Below are 21,562 nucleotides of genomic sequence, written 5' to 3'. Positions count from 1 at the left end.
ATATACAACCCTTCAACTACTAAGCATCCTACCCACATTCACCTAAAATGGCAAGTACTCTCTATAAATATCCTCCATTTTACATCATAACTTCTTTGAAAATAAGAACCAAAAGAAATCATTTGAGAAGCAAATGCAAACAGCATGAAGACAATCCTTTGTGGTTCCCCTAACACACATAATGAAATCTGAATTATTTTCCAACCACCATCCCTTACCTTTAATATTTGTCTTTTGTCTTCCACAGCATCGCAGTCACATTGACTCCAGTCAGTTCTGGGAATAGGCAAGGTCACATGGCTTTTGCATGGGCAAATTCACCTGCCCAGAATGCTTTTCTCTTCATCTTACACAGATAGATTCTTCTTTTCCATTAGGTTTTTCTTTAAAAGTCAACTCCCTAGCAAGACTACAAGTTTACTTTGGGAAAAAAAAGTTCTTTTCTTTGCATTACCTTTCTTAGCTCCTTGTTTGGTCCCCTCTTGGGCTTTTTTGCAGGCAGCAATTACCAGTTCTCTTATGTATTCAGTTTTATTGGCCTTTCTTCATTAGAAAACAATCTTTATGATGACAGGCTAGGTTCTTTTCGATATTCAATAAACATTTATTGAATGCAGGCATACATAAATAAATATTTAACGTACAAAAAGGTAGGCTAAAGCAGTACAATCTGGAGCTACATGGTGCTAAATACGCTTGAATTTTAATCTCAACTTTATTACTAACTAGCTACAAGACTTAAAATTTTTATTCTTGCAGGGGTGCCTGGGTGACTCAGTCAGTTATGTGGCTGCCTTTAGCTCAGGTCATGATGCTTGAGTCTCAGGATCAAGTCCTGCATCAGGCTTCCCACTCAGCAGGGAGTGTGCTTCTCCCAGATCCTCTCCCCTCTCCTGCTCTCTCTCACATTCTCTCTCTCTCAAATAAATAAAATTTTGATTTTTTTTAAGATCTATCCTTTACCAACTGTATCATTAACTGTAGTCACTCTATTATATATTACATCCCAGGACTTACTTATTTTATACTATTTATTTTATAATAAAGTTTTTACCTTTTGACAGCCTTCATGCATTTGCTCATCCCTCTATCACAAGATACCTTTATAAGCCTAGAGAAACAACATTATTGGGAGCACAGATTATTTTAAGGTGTTGGGTTTTTTGTTTTGTTTTGTTTTTAAAGATTTTCATAATTTATTTGACAGAGAAAGAGAGCAGTAGGAGGCAGAGTGGTAGACAGAGGGAGAGGGAGAAGCAGACTCCCTGTTGAGCAGAGAGCCCCATGAGGGTGATCCCAGGACCCTGGGATCATGACCAGAGCCAAAGGCAGACATATAACCAACTGAGACACCCAGGCACCCCAAGGTGTTGGGTTTTTACACAGGAAAGCTCTTGATTTAAAAAAAAAAATCCTAAAGAAATGTGACATTTTTTTCCTATTGTCAAAACCTCAAATTATCAAAGAGTCATAGTTCTCACAGCTTGTTTCATGAACTTTTAGCAGTCCTATCACATTTGTTAGCCACATATCCCCTCATCATTAGCTCCCATGTAGCATACACTCAGCTTCTACCTGGGATGAACATGGCTGGTGCCAAAAGAGATCATATTTGTTAGTTCTGGATCACTGAACTTCTCTATCTTTGCCTTCATTTCCATACCTATGAAACAGAGAATACAATACCCATGCCATGTTTTTCAGAGTGCTTCTGTGAAGACAAGTTGAGGTAATGGATGTGAAGATACATTGACATTTTCAAAATTATACAATAAAAAAAAAGGTATCATGCTAAGTACAAAATGCAGATTCTGGGGGAAAAATAAAAATAAACGCTGAAGTTTCAAAAAACAAAAAATAAAATAAAATAAATTAAACAAAAAATTATATAAGTAAAAGATACATCTCCAACTTCATCTTGAAAAATAATAAGGACAAGATTTGAATACAGGAAGAGAACTTGGAAAAGTTTCAGCACGAATTGTAGGAAAATTAGTCCCCATTCTTCTACAATGAAAACGGTGGTGGAGAGGCAGATTGGAAAATGATTGTTCATGAAAAGTGACGGTGGAAAGACTGTTTTATAACACTCAAAGCATACAAGCTGTATTTTCAGGCCCCATTACTAAGAGAAGGATGGGCACTGCTTCAGGTGTTGGTGATACCTGGAGGGTTTAACTCTCCTTTAAATAGAGGTGAGATAGATACAAAGTAGCTCAGCGACAGCACCAGGTGAAACACACTGTCACATCTAAAATAAAGAGAAAGGGGGAAATTAGAGCAACCGTGGATACCTATTTTCTAGTCTCTTTCTTCTTCCACTTGTCTTCCCAATTCCTTCACAAACTGTAGCTAACTGATTATACTGTTCTTTAGTTTTAAGATTCAGCCCCCTCCCAGAACCTCTCCTATCGATAGGGATCGGGGGAGCACGGGATGGACAGGAGGAAAACCAGAACTAAGTCAATACCATAATGATTGTACACTGGAAGCATGTTGCTGTACAATATCGCCCCAGAGCCGCTTTATCAATGAACATCCTACTGCGTCCCCGAGATGTAGGTCAGGCTCATTGGAAAATATCAGCCGCTGATCGCATGCAGTCTTCATATTTCCAGACCGGGTGCACTGCTGATTCTTGCACACTGGAGTGCGTCTGAGCTGCGTGATGGAGAGGGGACACCTGTACCTTAGGGACGCAGGTGAAGTCCGGTCTACCTTCCTGGTACTTTTCCTGGCGCTTCCTCATTCCCTCAGCCTCTCACTCTTCATCTCCATCTCCCCTGCTGTCTTGGACCCAAGCTCCTCTGCTAAACGGGCTTTTCCCGCTCTCTCCTTTCTCTGCACCTCAGCCGAAGACAGAGTGCTCCACACAACTGGGCATGCCTAATAACCAGGGAAAGCTTGGGCTGCAAGAAGAAAGCGCTTGCACCTTCTGAGCGGCCCTCCCCTCTGCAGCGGCCTCCTGCCAGTCAGGCCATCCGACGTGCAGCGAGGCCCAATGAGAGTCCGCAGCCTTCGCGGGGGCCCGGCCTCTCCGGGCGCCACCACCAATGAATGGTTGGCGGAGGTGGGACGCGCCTTGTTCCCGCCTCTCCAGTTAAGGCCGCCGCTGTGAGCCGGGGCTCGGCGCGAGAGAGGGACCGCTGAAGAGACCCGCAGGTGTGGGCGCGAGGCCGAGGAGCCAGACGGCGGGAGTCGCAGTCGCTCGGTGCATGGGCCAGTGAGGACGCGCGGAGATCCCCTTGCCGCGGCGGAGGCGGAGCAGCGCCACAACAAGGCGCTGCCCCGCGACCCTGCGTCCGAGCGAGCGGAACCTTGCGCTTCGGCAGGGGACGGTCCGAAGTCCGCGCTATGGAAGAGGAGAAATATTTGCCTGAGCTGATGGCAGAGAAAGATAGCCTGGATCCATCTTTTGTGCATGCATCGCGCCTTTTGGCGGAAGGTAGGACTTGCCCCCACAGATGGGCGCAAACCACTGGCCGCTCTTCTCACCCGCGGCTTGGTTAGGGGAGTGAAGTTGGGGAGGGACGCCTGTCTCCTTCGCAGACACTGTCCCTTGAAGATGCTCGCTTCAGAGCTCGGGCGGACCGAGCCCGTTCTTGGGGCGGGGAGCAGTGCTCCTTTTCTACGTCTTAATTTGGGGAAGACCAAAGCTACGAGACGTAATGGCAGTAGTGATGTGACCTGTTAGGATCATTGATGGAGAAACCATAAAGTGTGGCGCGGTCAACAGGGATATTTTCACTTTGCAGAGGAAAGGGAAATCAGTTTGGGAGTAAATGGTGATCCGTGTGGTTTTCTAAGAGCTTCTTAGCTACAAATCAGCATTTTTTTTTTCTTTTTTCTTTTGCTGCATTTCGGAAGTGATTTTGATACCCTTTATCTAATTACAGCCGTTCCTATGGAAAGTCTTAGAATTAACCTAGATTAAAACTATGCATGTTCGTCAATGTTTGTGAATGTGGCAAAGGCTAAAGTGCTTATCAATTTATTTGAAGTGTGATGGTTGGGCACTCTGAGAGATACTGGTCCCTGGGAACACTTCACAACTGATCAACTGTTTTACCAAGTGTGGATTTTCTTTTCTGTACCTGTAATGTTTAAAGGAGATTTCATTCCCAGAGGAACGTGTATATCTTATCTTTTGCGTTGCTTTGAAAGATTGTTTAAACACACGCACACAAACTTCTGTATGACAGAAATATTAGCCCAATTACTCTATTCATCTTGAAATAATGCCATCTATCTGGTAAAGATACAATATGTGTAGTTATCTACACATGCCTTTTTAAAAACAACTCCAGATTTTTTTTTTGATGAATCTTTCATTAATAATGAATTGCTTTATCATCAAATGGACTACAATGCAGTTTTGTAGCTTAGGTTGTTATGGACTTACCTATAGCAAAACTAAAAGTGACAACTTCCTCTTCCTTGGACCTTCTGCATTAAAAGAAATGTTTTCTTTTTTGAGACCTAGTTGTACATGGAAGGAAAAATTGTAATCCTCCATGTAGAATTCAAATAACCACTTGGTTTGTTTAAAATTTTTATTTATAGGGTATTTATAGCACAATGAAGTCCAAGTTATTTTTTTTCTTTATAATCAAAATCTTGAACATGTGAAACGACTAAACTGCTGCAAGGAGCAGGTTGGTTTTCCAGAGGATCTGGTAAGGTGAAAAGCGATTATGCCGACTACTATCTTGGTTACTGAATGAAAATAATAGAAATTAAGTTGAAAAGTAAAGTCAATTTAAAAATGAAGCTCTCCCTCTACTTTATTGAAAATAAAGATAAATGCATAAAAAATAGGAATATTGACAATTAATGAGTTAATAAATGCTTAAGATTGTTCAAAATGATTTAAAATGCAATTAAGCTTTCAGAAATCATTTATTTCAATATATCTTCCAGAAGCATCTTTATTACGCTGATAATGTCTTTAAAATGAAAAAAAAAAAAAGTTACAAATTGATCATTTTCTCTGACCTGCTAATTGGAGTTCTCTTTGGGACAGCAGGCTCAATGATTAATTCATCAGTCATTGATGAGAAGTTAGTGGAGTTGGTATGTTTCAAAACCACCACACTAAAGAAATGCATATGAGAAACTCTTAGCAGAGTGCATAAGTATTTCCGTGGCGGATGAAACAGCCAGAAAAGGCTGTGCCTTTGATTCCTTAACATTCTGTCGTTCCCAGAAACTTGATTTCTTGATACTTAGGAGCATGTTTGAATGTACCTTGTAATTTAATTTTTTCCCAGTAGGGGGAAGCATGTCCCGCTTTTGTAAAGAATTAGGAGGAAAAAGCTCCTAAATAGAAAAACATCTAAGTAAGAAACAAAGAGAGGTGTTCAAATTTCAGAGAAATCATAATGAGGAAAAGAGAATGGAGGAGGTGATGATTATAATCTTGGAGTATATAAAAATATATGCAAAAAAATGCATAAGTTTTACATTAATTCTTTATTTCTACCTTAAGTTCTTTATATGTACTTATTAAAGAGTATAAGGTGAGTGTCCTTTTGGAATCTCTAATAATCTTAATGTACATTTTACATTATAGATCTTTCATTGTTTTTTCAAAGGCCATTTGCCAGGATTTCCAGATTTTGTTTCAGTTCTCTATAGGAGAATATGTTGAGATGATTTTATTTTTCTTACCTGGAAATGCACTGATTGAAGGCAGTGGCTATAAATAAACCTGACATAGATATTCATTTGGAGAGAAGGTGCACACTGAAGTACATTTCAGTCAGTACTGTGCAGACAGTCTCAAGACTGAGTGAGCAATAAAAATGATCCTGATGATTCAGTTCTTCAGAATGATTTTCTGGAAGCTAATATATATATATATTTATATATATCCAGAAAATCATTCTGAAGAACTGAATACACACACACACACACACACACACACACACACACACACACACACACAACACATAAGGTCAGTGATGTAAAGCAATGACCTTTCACAGTGATTTATTTTGCATTTTTGATTGGCAATAAATGCAAGTCAGTGCTCTATTGCAACTACTTCATAAGGCCATGGGGTTAAACATACTAGTTTCTTGATTATTTTGTTATTTTTATTGTAATTTGTTTTATTTCACTTGTTTCTGCTATGTGTTTTCAGTAGGTATGATTCTGTGAAAGCTAATGGGAGAACCCCTACATCTTATGTATTTGATTGTTGCTTAGAAAAGATCTTGAATAATATGGTTTGAAGAGTGCTTATAATATGTTTGATTAATTAAAATAATTTTCCTCCTGTGATTATAATATTGTTTAATTATCCATTTGTTATGGAAGGTGCTTTTGAATATAATAAAACAGCAAACTCAGCATGATCCTTAAAGTTCCACTCAGCCTCTGAATTTGCTTGCCAGATGAAATTAGATGAGGTTATTTATATCTATGCTGCTTCTGGGAAGTGCACTAAACTGAATCCAGATACCTGGATTTTAATTCCACTTTTGCCTAAACAGAATGTTGATAAACTTCCCTTCCCCCAGGCCCTAGGCATTATCTCTGAAATTAAGGATTTGGACTAAATGATGTTTAGGTTTCTTTGTAGTCCCAGACTTAATTAGAATTATAAAGTTCTCCAGTCTGCAAGATTTCCTAACCTGACTTCTTCACAAATATTGGTAGATTCATCATTGTTTTGGTTGACTGATCGAATAAGGAAGTCAAATATTGCCAAATATCCCAATATTTAATTTTTTTTTTTAACAGGCGCTATTTTAAAATTTGGGTGAAAAGCATGGCCTTCCATCTCGGATTGGCTTTCGTGTTTGCAGATACAGAAAAACTTTTAAAGCTATGAGAGGAACAGGAAATAAATTTATCACAAATGCTGACTTGTGGTGACTTAACTACGTGTAGATTCTCAGTAAGGATCATTATTTAATTAGGTTGTATTCCTCAAAATTTTTTCCACAAAGCATAGAGAGTTCTTAAATTAAAGTAAGGCATTGGTATAATGTCTAAAACTAGCATCTGATAAAAAATTAGTATTCATGTGACTTTTCTTTTGATCAGTGTAACCCATTTTTTCTCCCTGTATATTTGGGATAATCTGGTTTGTTTCTTAAATAAAAAATAAAAATTAGTGAAAAAAGAAATTTCAAGGTATTTTTGATTTTCAATTGAGACATAATTATGAAACAGTGCAGAAACTTTGCTTTAGCAAACAAAGCACTTGGGACAGAGTGTTGACACTTCTGTCTACCATGAAAATGAGATATGTCATTTATCTCCTCTCTGATTCTCCGTTTTTTCATCTGTAAAACAGAAAAAGTTGTATCTACCACATGGTTATTTTAAGTTTAAAAAATTCTGTTTGTGATAATATAAGCAGTATTTTATACAAACATGTATAGATCTTTTATACAAATATAACATAAACCAATTACACAAATATAAAATGATGCCTTTAAGATTTTCTTTAACATTTTAATGGTCTTATGGACTTGACCTCAACTTGAAGCTTGGCTTTGTAAGAAAATGAGCGCTGCCTTTACTCTTTGGATCATTGCTGAGTGAAATTTGAACTTACAGACCAAATTATGAAATAAATTGTCTTATGAAAAATTATTCCAATCATGGTTTTTAAAACATCGTGTTCCGTTATGTTCCCAATGCTCACTTTCAGTGTTTTACTTGAGCTTAATTAGCCCTTGTCCCATGTCTTTCCAGGGTAATACCAAACCTCCTCAGGTCTCCTCATAAACCCACACATCCTTCACTCGTGGCAGCTTGATTTCATGCTCTCTTTTAGTAGGAAATGAATATATCTCTCCTGACATTTTTCAACCTCCCATCATCTAAAGACTTCCATAGTCCTTCTTACTCTCCTTCATTCCCAGAAGGTGAAATGTTTCTTTTTTGTTCTAGGCTGACTTGTGCACCAGGATCCTAGATCCCAATGCTCATCGAGTCCTCCAGACTCATTCATAGTTCTCTCCCTTCTGCAGTATCTCCAACTCCCTCTCTGCTCTTTTATTGTAGTAGCCTGTAATTGATCCAATCTGAATAACTTAAAAAAATATTTTTTTCACTTGCCAAAAGTAACCCAAATATTCTCTCTCCATACTCCTTGTTTCCTTCAAGTTTCCAATAATATTAGTCTTTACTTAGCTGCCTCACTTTCTCAGTTATCCTCTTCAAAGCTCTTCATTCAGCTCTTCTGTCCTCTTCATTGTCCTAAAACCAGTGACCAGGAGACAGAATTGTCTCCGAATTGACAAATCCAATAAAATCTTTCTGACCTCTCATCAGGTCTCTTGGCTACAGTTTCCACTGTGGTCTTTTTCCAGTTTCTTGGCTTTCCCCTTGGCTTCCAGGCACTACCATATTCCTGAATGACTCCTCTGTTTCTTGTCCTCACCATCCTTTATCTGTCCTCTCCCCTCCCCAGCTATGCTTGCCAGAGTGATTCACTCAAAGTCAAAGTTTGACCGTGTCACACTTTTTAATAATATTCTCTTATGGCAAGCCTCCTCTAACACCATGCCAGCAGCAGGAGAGGGGACATTACCTTAACACCTGCGGGTGGAGGTCAAAGTCCATGTTCCCTACCAGGGACCCATTGACACCGTTCTGGCCAGGAAGGGGGAGGTGCACTGTGTTCCTGCTTCCTACATGGGACTCCGGGACACCAGTAGGGTTGGGGAGGCCTCACTCCTGTTGGAGCATGATGAAAATTCCAGCAGAATGAGACCTCCGATACCACCCTGGCTCGGAGGGAGAAGGGCGTCTTGTTACTCTTCATAAGATGGAAGTCCAAGATTTCTCCATGGCCTCCATTGCAGGACACATATTTACTGTGGGTAGAAATGAAGTCCCTGTTCCTCATCTAGTTTTTTCTGATTCCAGCCAGAGAGGGAAAATGTATCTCTTTACATTTGGGTGAGATTGGAAGTCTAGGCTCCTCTACTTAACCTTTTTTGACGGAGTGAGCATGAGACACTATTTTGTTTTGTTTTGTTTTCTTCTTTCTTTCTGTATTATTTGGCTGGAGAAGGATGTTTGTCTAAAAGTTTTCTATCTTGTTAGGTTGCTCTCTTTCTAGTCCTTTGGCTAGCAGTCTTCTCTTGAGGCTTTTTTTTTTTTTTTCTTTTGTCTGCTTCTGTTGACTTTTCTGGTTTGCCAGCTTTTCTTATACCCACTTTGATGAATCTGCTGCTCAAGAAAAATTAAGGAAACTACTCCCATCTCATTCCTGGGTCTTGTGATACCTCACCAGCCAGCTTACTTTTTTCTTCCTTTTGTTACTGAACCCAGAAGTCACATCTGTGTGTCTGATGCACAGTAAGCCAAACTGTAAGTCACCAGGTTTAAAGCAGAAAAGTTTTATTCTCAAAAGAGCAGCCCAGGGAGAAGGCAGGGATTTGGTCGGAAATCTGCCTTGTCTTTGTTGAGTCTAAGGACTATGGAGCTAGCAAGGTATGTGGGAGTTAGGGCAGGTACTGGATGGGCCTTGAAACTTATTTACAAGGAGAGGCTCAAAATTTTTGAGATTGTGTGCTGTTTTGGACATCCAGGCTCCATTCCAGGGCCGTGGTGCATTATATTCATGTCTGCAGAACAGGTGTTACCAAGTAGCTTCCTTCCCTGGTTCTTGCAGGTAGTATTGGAAAAAAATAATGAAGAACAAAGTTGATAATTCTTGCATGGCTATGGAGGAATGTGCCTGTGTGCATCGTGTGAGGTTATAATGGAGGAAAAGCCTAGAGAGGGTTGACATGAATAAAGAAGAAGTGGGAGCCCAGACTTTACAAAGTCTTTTATGTTTATTTCGTAATATTCAGTTGCTACTCATTTGTGTATTGTAATTTATTTCTTTTTTCTTTTTTTTTTTATATTTTATTTATTTGACAGAGAGAAATCACAACTAGGCAGAGAAGCAGGCAGAGAGAGAGGAGGAAGCAGGCTCCCCGCGGAGCAGAGAGCCCGACGCGGGGCTCGATCCCAGGACCCTGAGATCATGCCCTGAGCCGAAGGCAGAGGCTTTAACCCACTGAGCCACCCAGACGCCCCTGTAATTTATTTCTTTATAAAATTTTCCTGTGAGAGGCACTTGGGTGGCATAGTTAAGTGCATTGGACTCTTGATTTCAGCTCAGGTTGATGAGATCAAGCCTGGAGTGGGCGCTGTGCTCAGTGCAAAGTCTGCTTAATACTCTCTCTCCCTCCGCCCCTCCCTTTCCTTCCCTGACTCTGGAGTGTGCTCTTTCTCTCTCTAACTCTCTCTCTCTAAAATAAATAAATAAACCTTAAAAAATTTTTTTTTCTTGTAAATGCATGTTAGGCATTGTATATTCATATTTTGTTAACTGGATATATATGAATGAGAATGACCAGGATAAACCCATCTGGATAATGGGTGCAATATCTTATTTCAAAGATGCTTTGAGACAGTTTCTGAAACTGAGATCGAAGTGATGTCTGGTCATTATTCTTAGTTTTTCTGTTTAAGTATACAATCTAGATTGAAGCTCTTTGTTTCCATAGCAGCTGAAGGGAAAGAAGTTTTAAAGGTAGTTTTTAGAAACCCTTGGAAATAACTCTATAATATTGCCCACTTTTCTTATACCCTCATTTGTTTGACACCAGATTTGATCTTTTTTTTTGTCTGAATATATAAAAAATGTGTCTTAATTGGAATTATATTCTGATATCAGTTTATTTTTTAAAGCAGTAAACAGTGAAAGATTTAATAAATTCAGAGATTGAAATATGATTCTTTTTCTCACAAAAATGGTTAATTTCAATGAAATAAGTATGATATAGAAATAGATTTATTAAAAATAATGGCGTACTAGTTGATAACTGGTTTGCCAAATTGTTAGCAAATACCTATGCTGTATAACGTCTTCATTTTCTCAATATTTTATGTTTTGTTAATGAACATGATTGCATCTTTTATTTGTTAAAAACTTGAGAAGGCATAGCCAAGCATCCTGTTGTTCAATCATCATTAACTACTTTGGGAAATAAATCATTTGTAGCATATCCTCCTTTGTCTCTTGCACACTATTTCCAAACAGATTTTGCAGTAGAGAGGTAATGAACATTCGAGAACACCAGAATGACAAATTTTTAGTCTGTTTACTATAGATAACCCTTATAGTTTAGCTACAGTTTGGGATTGGATTAGGATTCTACTACATTTAACTGTGTAATCACACATGCACTTTAATGTGTGTTGGTACCATTTGTCTGCAACATGTGCTGTTGGTATTTGAAGAGGAAGTAGATTTTTAGTGTATTGTTTTCTGAATAATCTGTGGGAGATTCAGTATATACATAAGCTGCAAATAGCAGTGCATGGGAAGATCTGCTAGGTTTTACAGACCGATGATATCATGGGGATTCATGATTCTTGTTGGTCATGGTTACCATAGATTCTTCCTCATTGTTGTCATTGTTGTCAACATTTATTAAGAGATTACTCCTTTGTCAGACACTGTACTAGAGGTTTCGCATGCACTACCACAATTAACTCATCCACCAATCCTGTGTGATAGTTATTACCATCAGCCTTGTTTTACAAATGGGAAAAATGAAAAATTAGGGAAGTCAATTTATCTCAAGTCACACAACAAATAAATAGTAAATCTGAACCCCAGGCTGTCTTACCCAGAGATCACATGTAACCATTGCAGGGTACTGTCTCTTGTGAAAGAGACACAGTTTTAGTCAGGCTTTAAAGGAAGGGCTGATATTAATATGCAAAGTGTGCCTAGGAGATCAGCATGGTTGTTGCCATTAACTTCCAAAATAAGTTCCTGAATGCAATTATTGGATGAAATTACTTCACAATATTGTTAGGTAAGTATGGTATATAAAAGGTTGGTGAATTTATAAATGGGGAGATTTTCCTAAGTACAGAATTGGGTTAAAGATTATTCAGATAGCCTAAATTTTCTGAATGTCCTCTATTGACAATGGTTTCTGAGGGCGTTTGGTGATGAGGTGGCAAGGAACAAGGTAACATTTTCCACTTTTTTTTTCTTTTTGAATCCCAAAAAGTGATTGGAGAACTTTGTGTGATTTGCTGAGGCATTTTTCTTTCTGTGTTTTTAAGAAAATTACTTATATTTGCCGAATTCTTCTAGGGAAGAAGGACAGCTATAGGTCCTCTCTTGGTGTCTTGAGGCGGTGTTGGTTTTGTTTAAAATTTGGAAGTGGGCAAATTTCACATGTGGTCAGAAACAGATAGCTCAGCAACATGGCTTGATTAAAATGTTATCTATAGGTTCTGCGGTTTTAGGATTTAATAACTTTGAAACGGATTGGTTGGTATTATTACACTGTTATCAGAAATGGCACAATTGATGCCTATTTCCTTTAAAATATTAAAGATTAGATTTTACTCTTCTAATAGAAAAGCAGAATGAATGTGTTTTCTCTAGAGTGTAGATATTTTTAGCAGGTTTATAGAATTGTGTGTCAGAAAATGATGGGCCCTGGCTACAACTCAGAAGAAGGAGCCTCTGTGACAGAAACTCAGTAAAGAGGCTGAAGGAGAAGAAATTTGTTAATTTGAGAATAGAAGGATGACTAAAGTAATAGCTTCTTTTATTGAACTTACTACACCCTGGCTCAGGTCCTTGCATTATATTCCAAAGGCAGGTAATGCTTCACCCATATATGGGGAAGATAAAGAGGCAAATTAGAGAGTAGCATACTCAATTTGGTTTTTTTTTAGTAAGTCAGAGGTTATATAGATGTTCAATTATAATATAAAAGACTGTCAAAAAGCAACCATCAAACATTGAAGCATTAAACAATATTGAGTATTACTGGTTTAAGGGAATACCAAGAACATGGCTTGGATAAGTTTTAGAGGCGTTAAATACCTATTACTATAGAATTTATTGCTTCTTTTAAAATAATTTTCTCCATCAAATTTAAGGAATTTGATACACATGCAGCAATACACTCGTGTAAAAGAACACTATAAAATGCAAACAGTAGATGAATGAATACATAATAGAATACAATTCTTATATGTTTTTGGACTTGTAAATATTACTTAAGTGGGAAATTTAAATGTGTGTTAAGTTGAATTAGGTACCATTCATGTCTCCAGATAGTCTTAAGTTTTTCTTTCTGGGAGGGGGTAAAAAAAAAAAAAAAACCAAACCCAAAAACCCCAAAACTAGAAGCTGCCTTTTTATCCATCCAAGAGCTGGTGGAAGAGGAGGCCCTTAAGGAATTGTGTGAAGATGAAAGAACATTTGGTGTGCTGAGGCAGATGGCATTTTATTATATGATTTTGTTTTGGAATGAACTGGGATGATAGATGGCTGTGCATTTATCTAGTATTCTGAAATTGGTGAAAGATTGGAAATTATATCATATCCACATAAGGAAAATCTGGTAGAATAAAGCATTGTGATAATTAAAGGCCACTTAATGGAATTAGATGGAAGTGTTAAGTGTTTGGAATAAGTTGCAGTAAGCCAAATGGTTTTCTTTGAGTAGAATAAGTGTGTGTGTGTGTGTGTGTTAAGCATGTACTGGACATAGGTAATGTAAGAAAAACAATGCAGACTTGGCTCACTGTTTTTTATTATCTGTGTTCTATACTGCCATCGGAGACTTAACTTTAGATTGGGGAGGTAACAAGAGTTTTAGGCAATTAAATAAGGGCATCTAGGTGGCTCAGATCCTTAAACATCTGCCTTCCGCTCAGATCTGGGATTGAGCCCTACACTGGGCTCCCTGCTCCGCCGGGAAGCTTCCTTCTCCCACTGCCTCTGCCTCTCTCTCTGTCTCTCATGAATAAATAATAGAAAAAAAAAAGAGTTATAGGCAATTAAATAATTCCCATAGCATCTGCAAAATGCAATCATAAAGTGAATAGATGATGCTTTAGGAGTGTTGGCTAGGGCACGTAAAGGAGTCTGCGGAAGTCATGGTTGTCTTCAGTAGGAAGGGGCATGTTAGTTGAGGTCTAACAAATAAGTAGTATATCGCCAAGATTCGGGGAAGAAGGATCTATAAATATACAGGGCTACAGCAAACAACACCTCCAAAACCTGAAAAAAGAACATTTATTTGAATAAGTATAAGTTAAATGGGATATTGTGATTTATAATAAGAAATACATACTCGGTTTTTCTTCTGTGTTCCTGTCAGAGCTCCTAAAACTTTTGGAATTTCCTGAGTACAGCCATTAAGGTCTTTTGTTATGTTAATGAAGTGATTTTTCAACTTTACCTAAGGATAGGAGCTGGTTGTCAGAACTAATCCTGTGATTAGATGGCTATAACTTTCTCTTCCACTCCCACTGACCTTCCAGAAGGGAAAGAGGGGCGTGGAATCCATTGCCAGTGGCCATTGATTTAAGCATGTAAGTAAAAACTCTGAAGGACTAGGTCAAAGAGCTTCCTCGTTGGTGAACTCATGGAAATTTGGGAGAGCACTGAGCTCAGAGCGAGCATGGAAGCTCCTCAACCTTTCCCAGTACTTTGCCCTATGCATCTCTTCTGTCTGGCTCTACCTGAGTTATCTCCTTTGTAATAAACTGGTAATCTAACAACTATGATGTTTTTGTGAGTTCTGTGAGATGCTCTAGCAAATTAATCGAACTCAAGGAGGCTATGAGAATTCTGCTGACAGCCAGTTTGTTAGAAGTGCAAGTAGCAACCTAGATTTGCAACTGGCATCTTCAGGTCCAAGGAAGGGAGGATTGGAATCCCCAGCCTATAACTGGTCAGTCAGAAGTACAGGTAACAACCTGGACCTGCAGTTGGTCTTTGAAGTGGAGAGGGGACCGTCTTGTAGGATTAAACCCCTACCTGTGGTATCTGATATTATCTCTGGTTATAGTGTCAGAATTGCTTGTGCTGTGTGGGAGGGAGCTCCTGCACCCACCCCACCTCACCCCCCAACTTTGGAATTGGATCAAGAGATCCAAAAGATTAAGTATGTTTGGAAAATACAGTAAAGGAGAAAGCATCAAGAAAAGTGGGTGTAGGGGCGCCTGGGTGGCTCAGTGGGTTAAGTCTCTGCTTTCAGCTCAGGTCATGATCTCAGGGTCCTGGGATCGAGCCCCACATCGGGTCTCTGCTTGGTGGGGAGTCTGCTTCCCCCCCCCTCTGCCTCTGTGCCTACTTGTGATCTCTCTCTCTGTGTCAAATAAATAAAATAAAAAATCTAAAAAAAAAGTGGGTGTAATGAGAATGGTAGTGACTTAGTACACATATCCTGTAAACTACTGTGTTAAGTTTGGATTTATGCGAAAAGCAATAGTAAGTCATTTAAAGGTTTTAAAAAGGGCAGATATGACATCAGAGTTTCATTTAAAGCATAGCGTGGCTGCAGTGTTGGAGAATGGAATCAACAGATAAAAGACATAGGCAGGTCATTGGATAGCTAAAGCAGCAATCCAGGAGAGAAGTTATGGTGACCTGAATTCAGATAGTGAGAGATATGAAGTGAACATAACTAATAGAAATTTAGCAAGTAAAAGATAAAGGTTCAGAATGGATAGAGGGTTTGAAAAATAAGGGTGGTCAAGGCTGTTGTCTGGGTTGTTCCTTCGTAATAGTGGTATCAGTTGTGGACTGGTTTGAAGGTGGAATCAATTATTAAGCTAGAAGTTGAAGGAGGTTAATGCTGAGTTCAGGTGGATATACATACATAAACGTGAAAATGCACTTGAAGAGTAGGGTTTGGAGTAAGATATGTGCTACCTATAATGGTTTCATTAGCATGTAGGTGATAACTGACTTTGGAAGTTAGAGGAGCTCACCTAGGGGGAGAGGATATGGAGTACAACAGCCAGGAGATTTAGGATAAAACCCTGAGGAATGTCTGCATATAAGAAGGGACAAAAGAAAAGTAGTCTGCAAAGTTGACTAAAAGGACTTTCCTAGAATACAGGTAGGAAAGATCAAGTAAGTTCAGTGTCAGAGTATTGGGATGATGAAGGATTTGGTTAATGTTTTCAAGTGCTGCAGATAGGCCAATTAAAACAAAGATTAAACATTTCTTTTTTTAATATTTAATTTAACTTAATTAATATATAGTGTATTATTAGTTTCAGGGGTAGAATTTAGTGATTTGTCAGGTGCATATAACACCCAGTGCTCATAACATCACATGCCCTTCTTAATGCCTGTCACCTAGTTACCCCATACTCCATCCCTCTCCCCACCAGCAGCCCTCAGCTGGTTCCCCATAGTTACGAGTCTCTTATGGTTTACTTCCCCCTCTGTTTTTATCTTATTTTATTTTTCCTTCCCTTGTTCATCTGTTTTGTTTCTTAAATTCCCCCATGAGTGAAATCATATGGTATTTGTCTTCTCTGACTGGCCTATTTTGCATAGCAGTAATACACTCTAGTTCCATCCATGTCATTGCAAATCACAAAATTGCATTTTTGATGGCTGAATAATATTCCACTGCACTACTTATTTTATATACTTTTATATATTATATATTTTATTTTATATATTCATATATATAAATTTTATTTTACGTATTATATATATATAATTTTAATTTTCTTAAGTGTCTTTTGAAAGGCAGAAGTATATACACACCACATCTTCCCTATCCATTCATCTGTCGATGGATATCTGGGCTCTTTCCATATTTCGGCTATTGTGGACATTGCTGCTATATAAATTTCTTCTAATGGATTTGGCAAAAAGGAACAAATCAAGAAAGGTGATGGAGAAAATCTCAAATTTCTTCAACCTGAGGAGCGAATAGTAAGGCTATGAGAGAATGAGGTTGGAAAAATCGTTGAGGAACTTCAGCTTCGTAGAGGAGAAGAGCTAGGAGTAATTTGTCGAACTATAAGAAATAAAAGATATTTACATATTTTAACCTAAAAATAGCAATTTTGTACGGTTTAACATATGTGGGGGAGAGAGGCATTTAAGGGTAGTGGTTAACAGCATAGGTGCTGGAACTAGACTCCCTAGGTTCCAATTTTAGTCTTATAATTAAAGCTCTGTGTTATTTTGCGTGAGTTACTTTCACCTCTATATGCCTCTTTTCCTCATGTGTAAAATACACTAATAGTTCTAGGCTAACAAGACAATGACAGCCAAGCATTATTGTTTCTTTTGCTCACTTTAAATTACAATGTGATTCCTTGACTGCTCCATCATCTCTGTTTCCCATTCCCTCTGCTTCCACCTTGCTCCTTTTCTTAGCATTACATGGACCATCCTAATGCAAAACTACATCTCATATCAAAAAATCGTCAGTTTAATCCCCTTTTTCTCAGGCTGTCTTTGAACTTGAGTCTTAACTTAGCCCAAATCCATTGCATGCACCTGTTGTTTCCTTTGACTGTTCTTACTGACTTGTTGGCATATACAACTTCGTTGACCATTGCCCCTTTCTAGATATACTTTCCCCCTTGAATATGTGATTCTACCATCAATATGGGAATTTACCACTTTCATTCTAATCAGTGAAGCTATGATGCACCATGAGCATAAGATGGGTGCTAAATCTACGGTACTCTTAGATCCTTAAAACTTGTACTCTGAGCATTTTTCCATACTGAGTAACATTATAAAGTGAAAAGATACAGGAGTTCGTTTCAGGACCGGAGAAAATACTATGTTGGTCCTGAAAGAAAACATGTGCTTATGCAAAATTTTAATTATACATTTTAAGGTTAAACATTCCTTTTGAAACATTTATTGTGTGTGTGTGTATGTATGGTCATTTCTTAGTCTGGAATGTAGTAAAACAGGTTTGAGTACTATTACAGCAGAAAGAACACATCAAGTGAAGTCAGAATACTAGTGTTTGAGTCCCAGATCTGCTATCTCTTTGCTTTGTGACTGTGAGCAAATTTCTAAATCTCTTGAACCTGTATTTCCTAATCTATCAAACAGGCAGGCTCTTATTGGCTATATCATAGCTTAACCAATCATCTCATGAATCCTATGCAAGGGTACATGCAGTACGTATCCCATGGCAGAAATCAGTAAAGATTCTTATCTTTACTCTACTTTGCCTGGTTTGCTTACTTTAAAGAAATTGAGGCAAATTTTATAAACAGTGAAATACAGTTTTTAAGTATACAATTTGATGACTTTTGATAATTGTATAATCTTGTGTAAGCAATAGTCTTGGCATGATGGAGAACATTTCTTTCCCTCAGCCCAGAGACTTTCCTTACCACCCCTTCCCATTAATCTTCATTTCCTTTGCTGACCAGTATTGTGTTTTCTACTGTTTTAGATTACTTTGACTCTTCTTCAACTTTGTGTAAATGGAATAATAGACTATGTACACTTCCTTCTTAAGATCAATGTATTTTTGAAGTCATCCATGTTTTTGCACTTATCAATAATTTTTTTTTTCTTGCTGAGTTGTGTGCCATTGTATGTCATAATTTGTTTATCCAATCCCTTGTGGATGGACATTTGGGCTGTTTTCGGTGTTACTGTATTATGAATAAGCTGCTACGAATGTTCCTGTGCACTATTTTGCTGAACAAATGTTCTCTTTACTTGGAGTGAGATTGCAGGGTCTTAGAATGTCTATGTGTAGTTAGCCTTATATTATATGGTATTGCCAAATATTGCTTTAAATCGATTGAAATATTTCACCTTCCATCAGTGATGTATGAAAACTCTAGTTGTTCTACTTCCTGGCCAACATTTGAAGTTCTCAGTCTTTTTAATAACATTTATTCTAGTGGTTTCAAGTTCTAAACTTAACCTTGGTTTTTGTTTGCATTTCCTTGATGATTGATGTTGCTGAGCATATTTTCATGTACTTTCTGACCATTTATATGTATTCTCTTATTTGAAACAATTCGTTGTAATTATGACAAATTTTATTTGGATTATTGATCTTTTTATTGTTGTGAGAGTTATTGTTATGTTCTGGATTTTCATCCTTTGTTAAATGTATGTACTGCAAATATTTTCTCCCGGTATGTTGTTTAGCTTTTATATGAGGTGTCTTTTGAAAGGAAGAAGTTATTAATTTTTCCTGAAGTCCAATTTATTATTTTTTTCTTTATGCTTAGTGTTGTTTGTATTCCCTCAAAGAAACCTTTGCCTACCTCAAGGTACCAAAGATCTCAATATTTTCTTCTAGAAGCTTTATGGTTTTAACCTGTAAGTAGAAATAGAAGTGATTTTCTATATCATGTCAAGTAGGGTCACAGTGCTTCCTTTTCTTTTAAGATTTGGATACCCAGTTGTTTTAGTATCATTTGCTGAAAAGCTTTTCCTTTGCTCATTATTGTGTTTAAGTGTTGAAAGATAGAGTGTAAATAGGATGACTGTATAGTGCTTAAATGCATGAAATATAGGAAAAGATCATAGTGTTTAAGTATGTGAACTGCCTTACAATATTGGCCCTACCAAAAAGAAATGACTACCTTAGAATTACTAAGCATGATATGGGTTTATACTGTGCTTTTAAATTATGTGTAACTTGGGTGCCTGGGTGGCTCAGTGGGTTAAGCCTCTGTCTTCAGTTCAGGTCATGATCTCGGGTCCTGGGATCGAGTCCTGCATCCAGCTCTCTGCTCAGCAGGGAGCCTGCTCCCCCCCCCCCCCCCCGTCTGCCTCTCTGCCTACTGGTGATATCTCTCTGTGTGTCAAATAAATAAATAAAATCTTTAAAAAAATGAAATAAAATTACGTGTAACTTTATGAAATGTTTGCTTTTTCCTCATAATTTAGAACATGATCCTTGAAGAAATAAAAATATGCTTTTCTTATTATTATTGAGAAGAAGACTAGCCAGCCATTTTAGAGGTCTTGGTGTTTACTGAACCTGACAAGTATAGCATTCTACCAATAAAGATGGAAGGTATTTGCTGCTTATGAGCAGTAGTGATAGCTATTAAAACTTGAGCAGTTGCACTGTCTTGAGTTGCAGCGTAGGTTCTAGTATCACAAAACAGTAGGGTCTAGTGTACACATTAAATATGTCATTTAAAAAGACCATATAATTTTAGATAATAGGTTATATTCCTTTCCTATTTTTTCAAGAAAAAAGCATATTGTACTGAAACAATATATTGTACAGAATTGACAACCTTACCCTGGTGAGAAAGGTATACTGGTAGACAAACAATGGAGACCTACATCTACATCCACAGTGATAGCCCATTTATTATCTCTTGATCGTCAGTGGCATAGTAACTGCCAGCATTGCTATCACCCTGAAATGTGACAAAGTTTTTGAAATTGCCCAAGGTTATAAGTGCCTGGTGACTTTACATTAATCCCTAAAGCATAGGTACCAAACCACTATCATTTCGTAAACACGTAGGTACTCATCATGTCAACACTAATAACCAAAAGGAAGATTTAACAATGATCCAGACTGACAGACTAGAACAGTGCTGGCATCTGACAAGGTAATTCTTGGGGGAGTGTGTTTATATGGGCAAGAAAGCAACTCCCTGAAGGAAAATGATCACGTTGTGGGGTTTAGAGATGCAGTGGACAATTTCTGTTTGCATTTGGGCAGGAATAAAAATGGATTTAGATTCTATCAAGTGATATAACATTGTGAAGTACCAAAATGTGTTCCCATGGGGTTATTTAGAACCTCCTATAGAAAGTTGTGAGAAAAATGGGGCGCCTGGGTGGCTCAGTGGGTAAAGCCTCTGCCTTCGGCTCAGGTCATGATCTCAGGGTTTGGAATCAAGCCCTACTAGGGTTCTCTGCTCAGCGGGGAGCCTGCTTCCTCCTCTCTCTCTGCCTGCCTCTCTGCCTATTTGAGATCTCTCTCTCTCTGTCAAATAAATAAAATCCTTTTTTAAAAAAAGGGAAGTTATGAGAAAAAGAAAAAAATAACTATATTGTTTTCCTCAAAGGATATAGATTGATATGTCCTTGGAAATGGAGATTTTGGTTAGATGACCCATGAATATTCATTTTATCTTATATTTTAAAAATTTCATCATGTTAGACAATAATTCCTTATGTTGCTACAAAGGAAAATGGTTTTTGATATTTATCTTAACAGTATGTTAGAGTGTATGATTTATGTTAACAGTATAAAAACCTTATTAACAGTGTATAAGCAATATATTAACAAAGAGATATAAACTGTCTTTTTATATATGTATCAAACTTTTACAACATTAGTCAGTTTAAGATTCACAGTGAGTGAATAGGAGAGAATAAAGTCTCTGATGCATCTAATGTTTAGCATTAGTAGCTCATTTTGACTACTCCCAATTAGAAATGAAAAAATAAGTACAACTTTCTTAGATGTAATTTGCTTTCTAGTCCCTAATACCTACTATTATATTGATGTTTTGGAATCGTCTTTAAATTTGTTTTCACCCCTGTTCTCTTAAAACCCCAGTCCCTTTCTTAGTGCTCTGTGTTACAGACCCTTGTTCACCTGGCTGCAACCAAATGGGTAAGAGTGGCTACCTAACTCCTTCTGGAAAGAAATTGGCATTAAAACTGGGAAGAAGCCAACAAGTTTGAACTGGTTCCTAGTACAGAGGAAATGTAAACTCTGGAATTGTAGGTCTAATCTTCAGACAGAACAAAACAGATGTACAGAGTGAGGCCAGTATG

General features: G+C 37.9%; 1 protein-coding gene across 1 annotated transcript in view; it reads left to right on the top strand.

Annotated features, from left to right (window-relative positions):
- The first annotated feature begins 3,133 nt into the window (after positions 1-3,133).
- Positions 3,134-21,562, top strand: part of KHDRBS2 (KH RNA binding domain containing, signal transduction associated 2) — a 635,142-nt gene continuing 616,713 nt past the window's right edge. Inside the window, exon 1 of the mRNA XM_046004099.1 lies at positions 3,134-3,445. Coding sequence (XP_045860055.1) covers positions 3,355-3,445 — 91 coding nt within the window. The 5' untranslated portion in view covers positions 3,134-3,354. The remainder of the gene's footprint in view (positions 3,446-21,562) is intronic.

This window comes from Meles meles, chromosome 5 (assembly GCF_922984935.1).
Source record: "Meles meles chromosome 5, mMelMel3.1 paternal haplotype, whole genome shotgun sequence".
Taxonomy (NCBI): domain Eukaryota; kingdom Metazoa; phylum Chordata; class Mammalia; order Carnivora; family Mustelidae; genus Meles; species Meles meles.
This window is presented reverse-complemented; position numbering and strand designations above follow the sequence as displayed.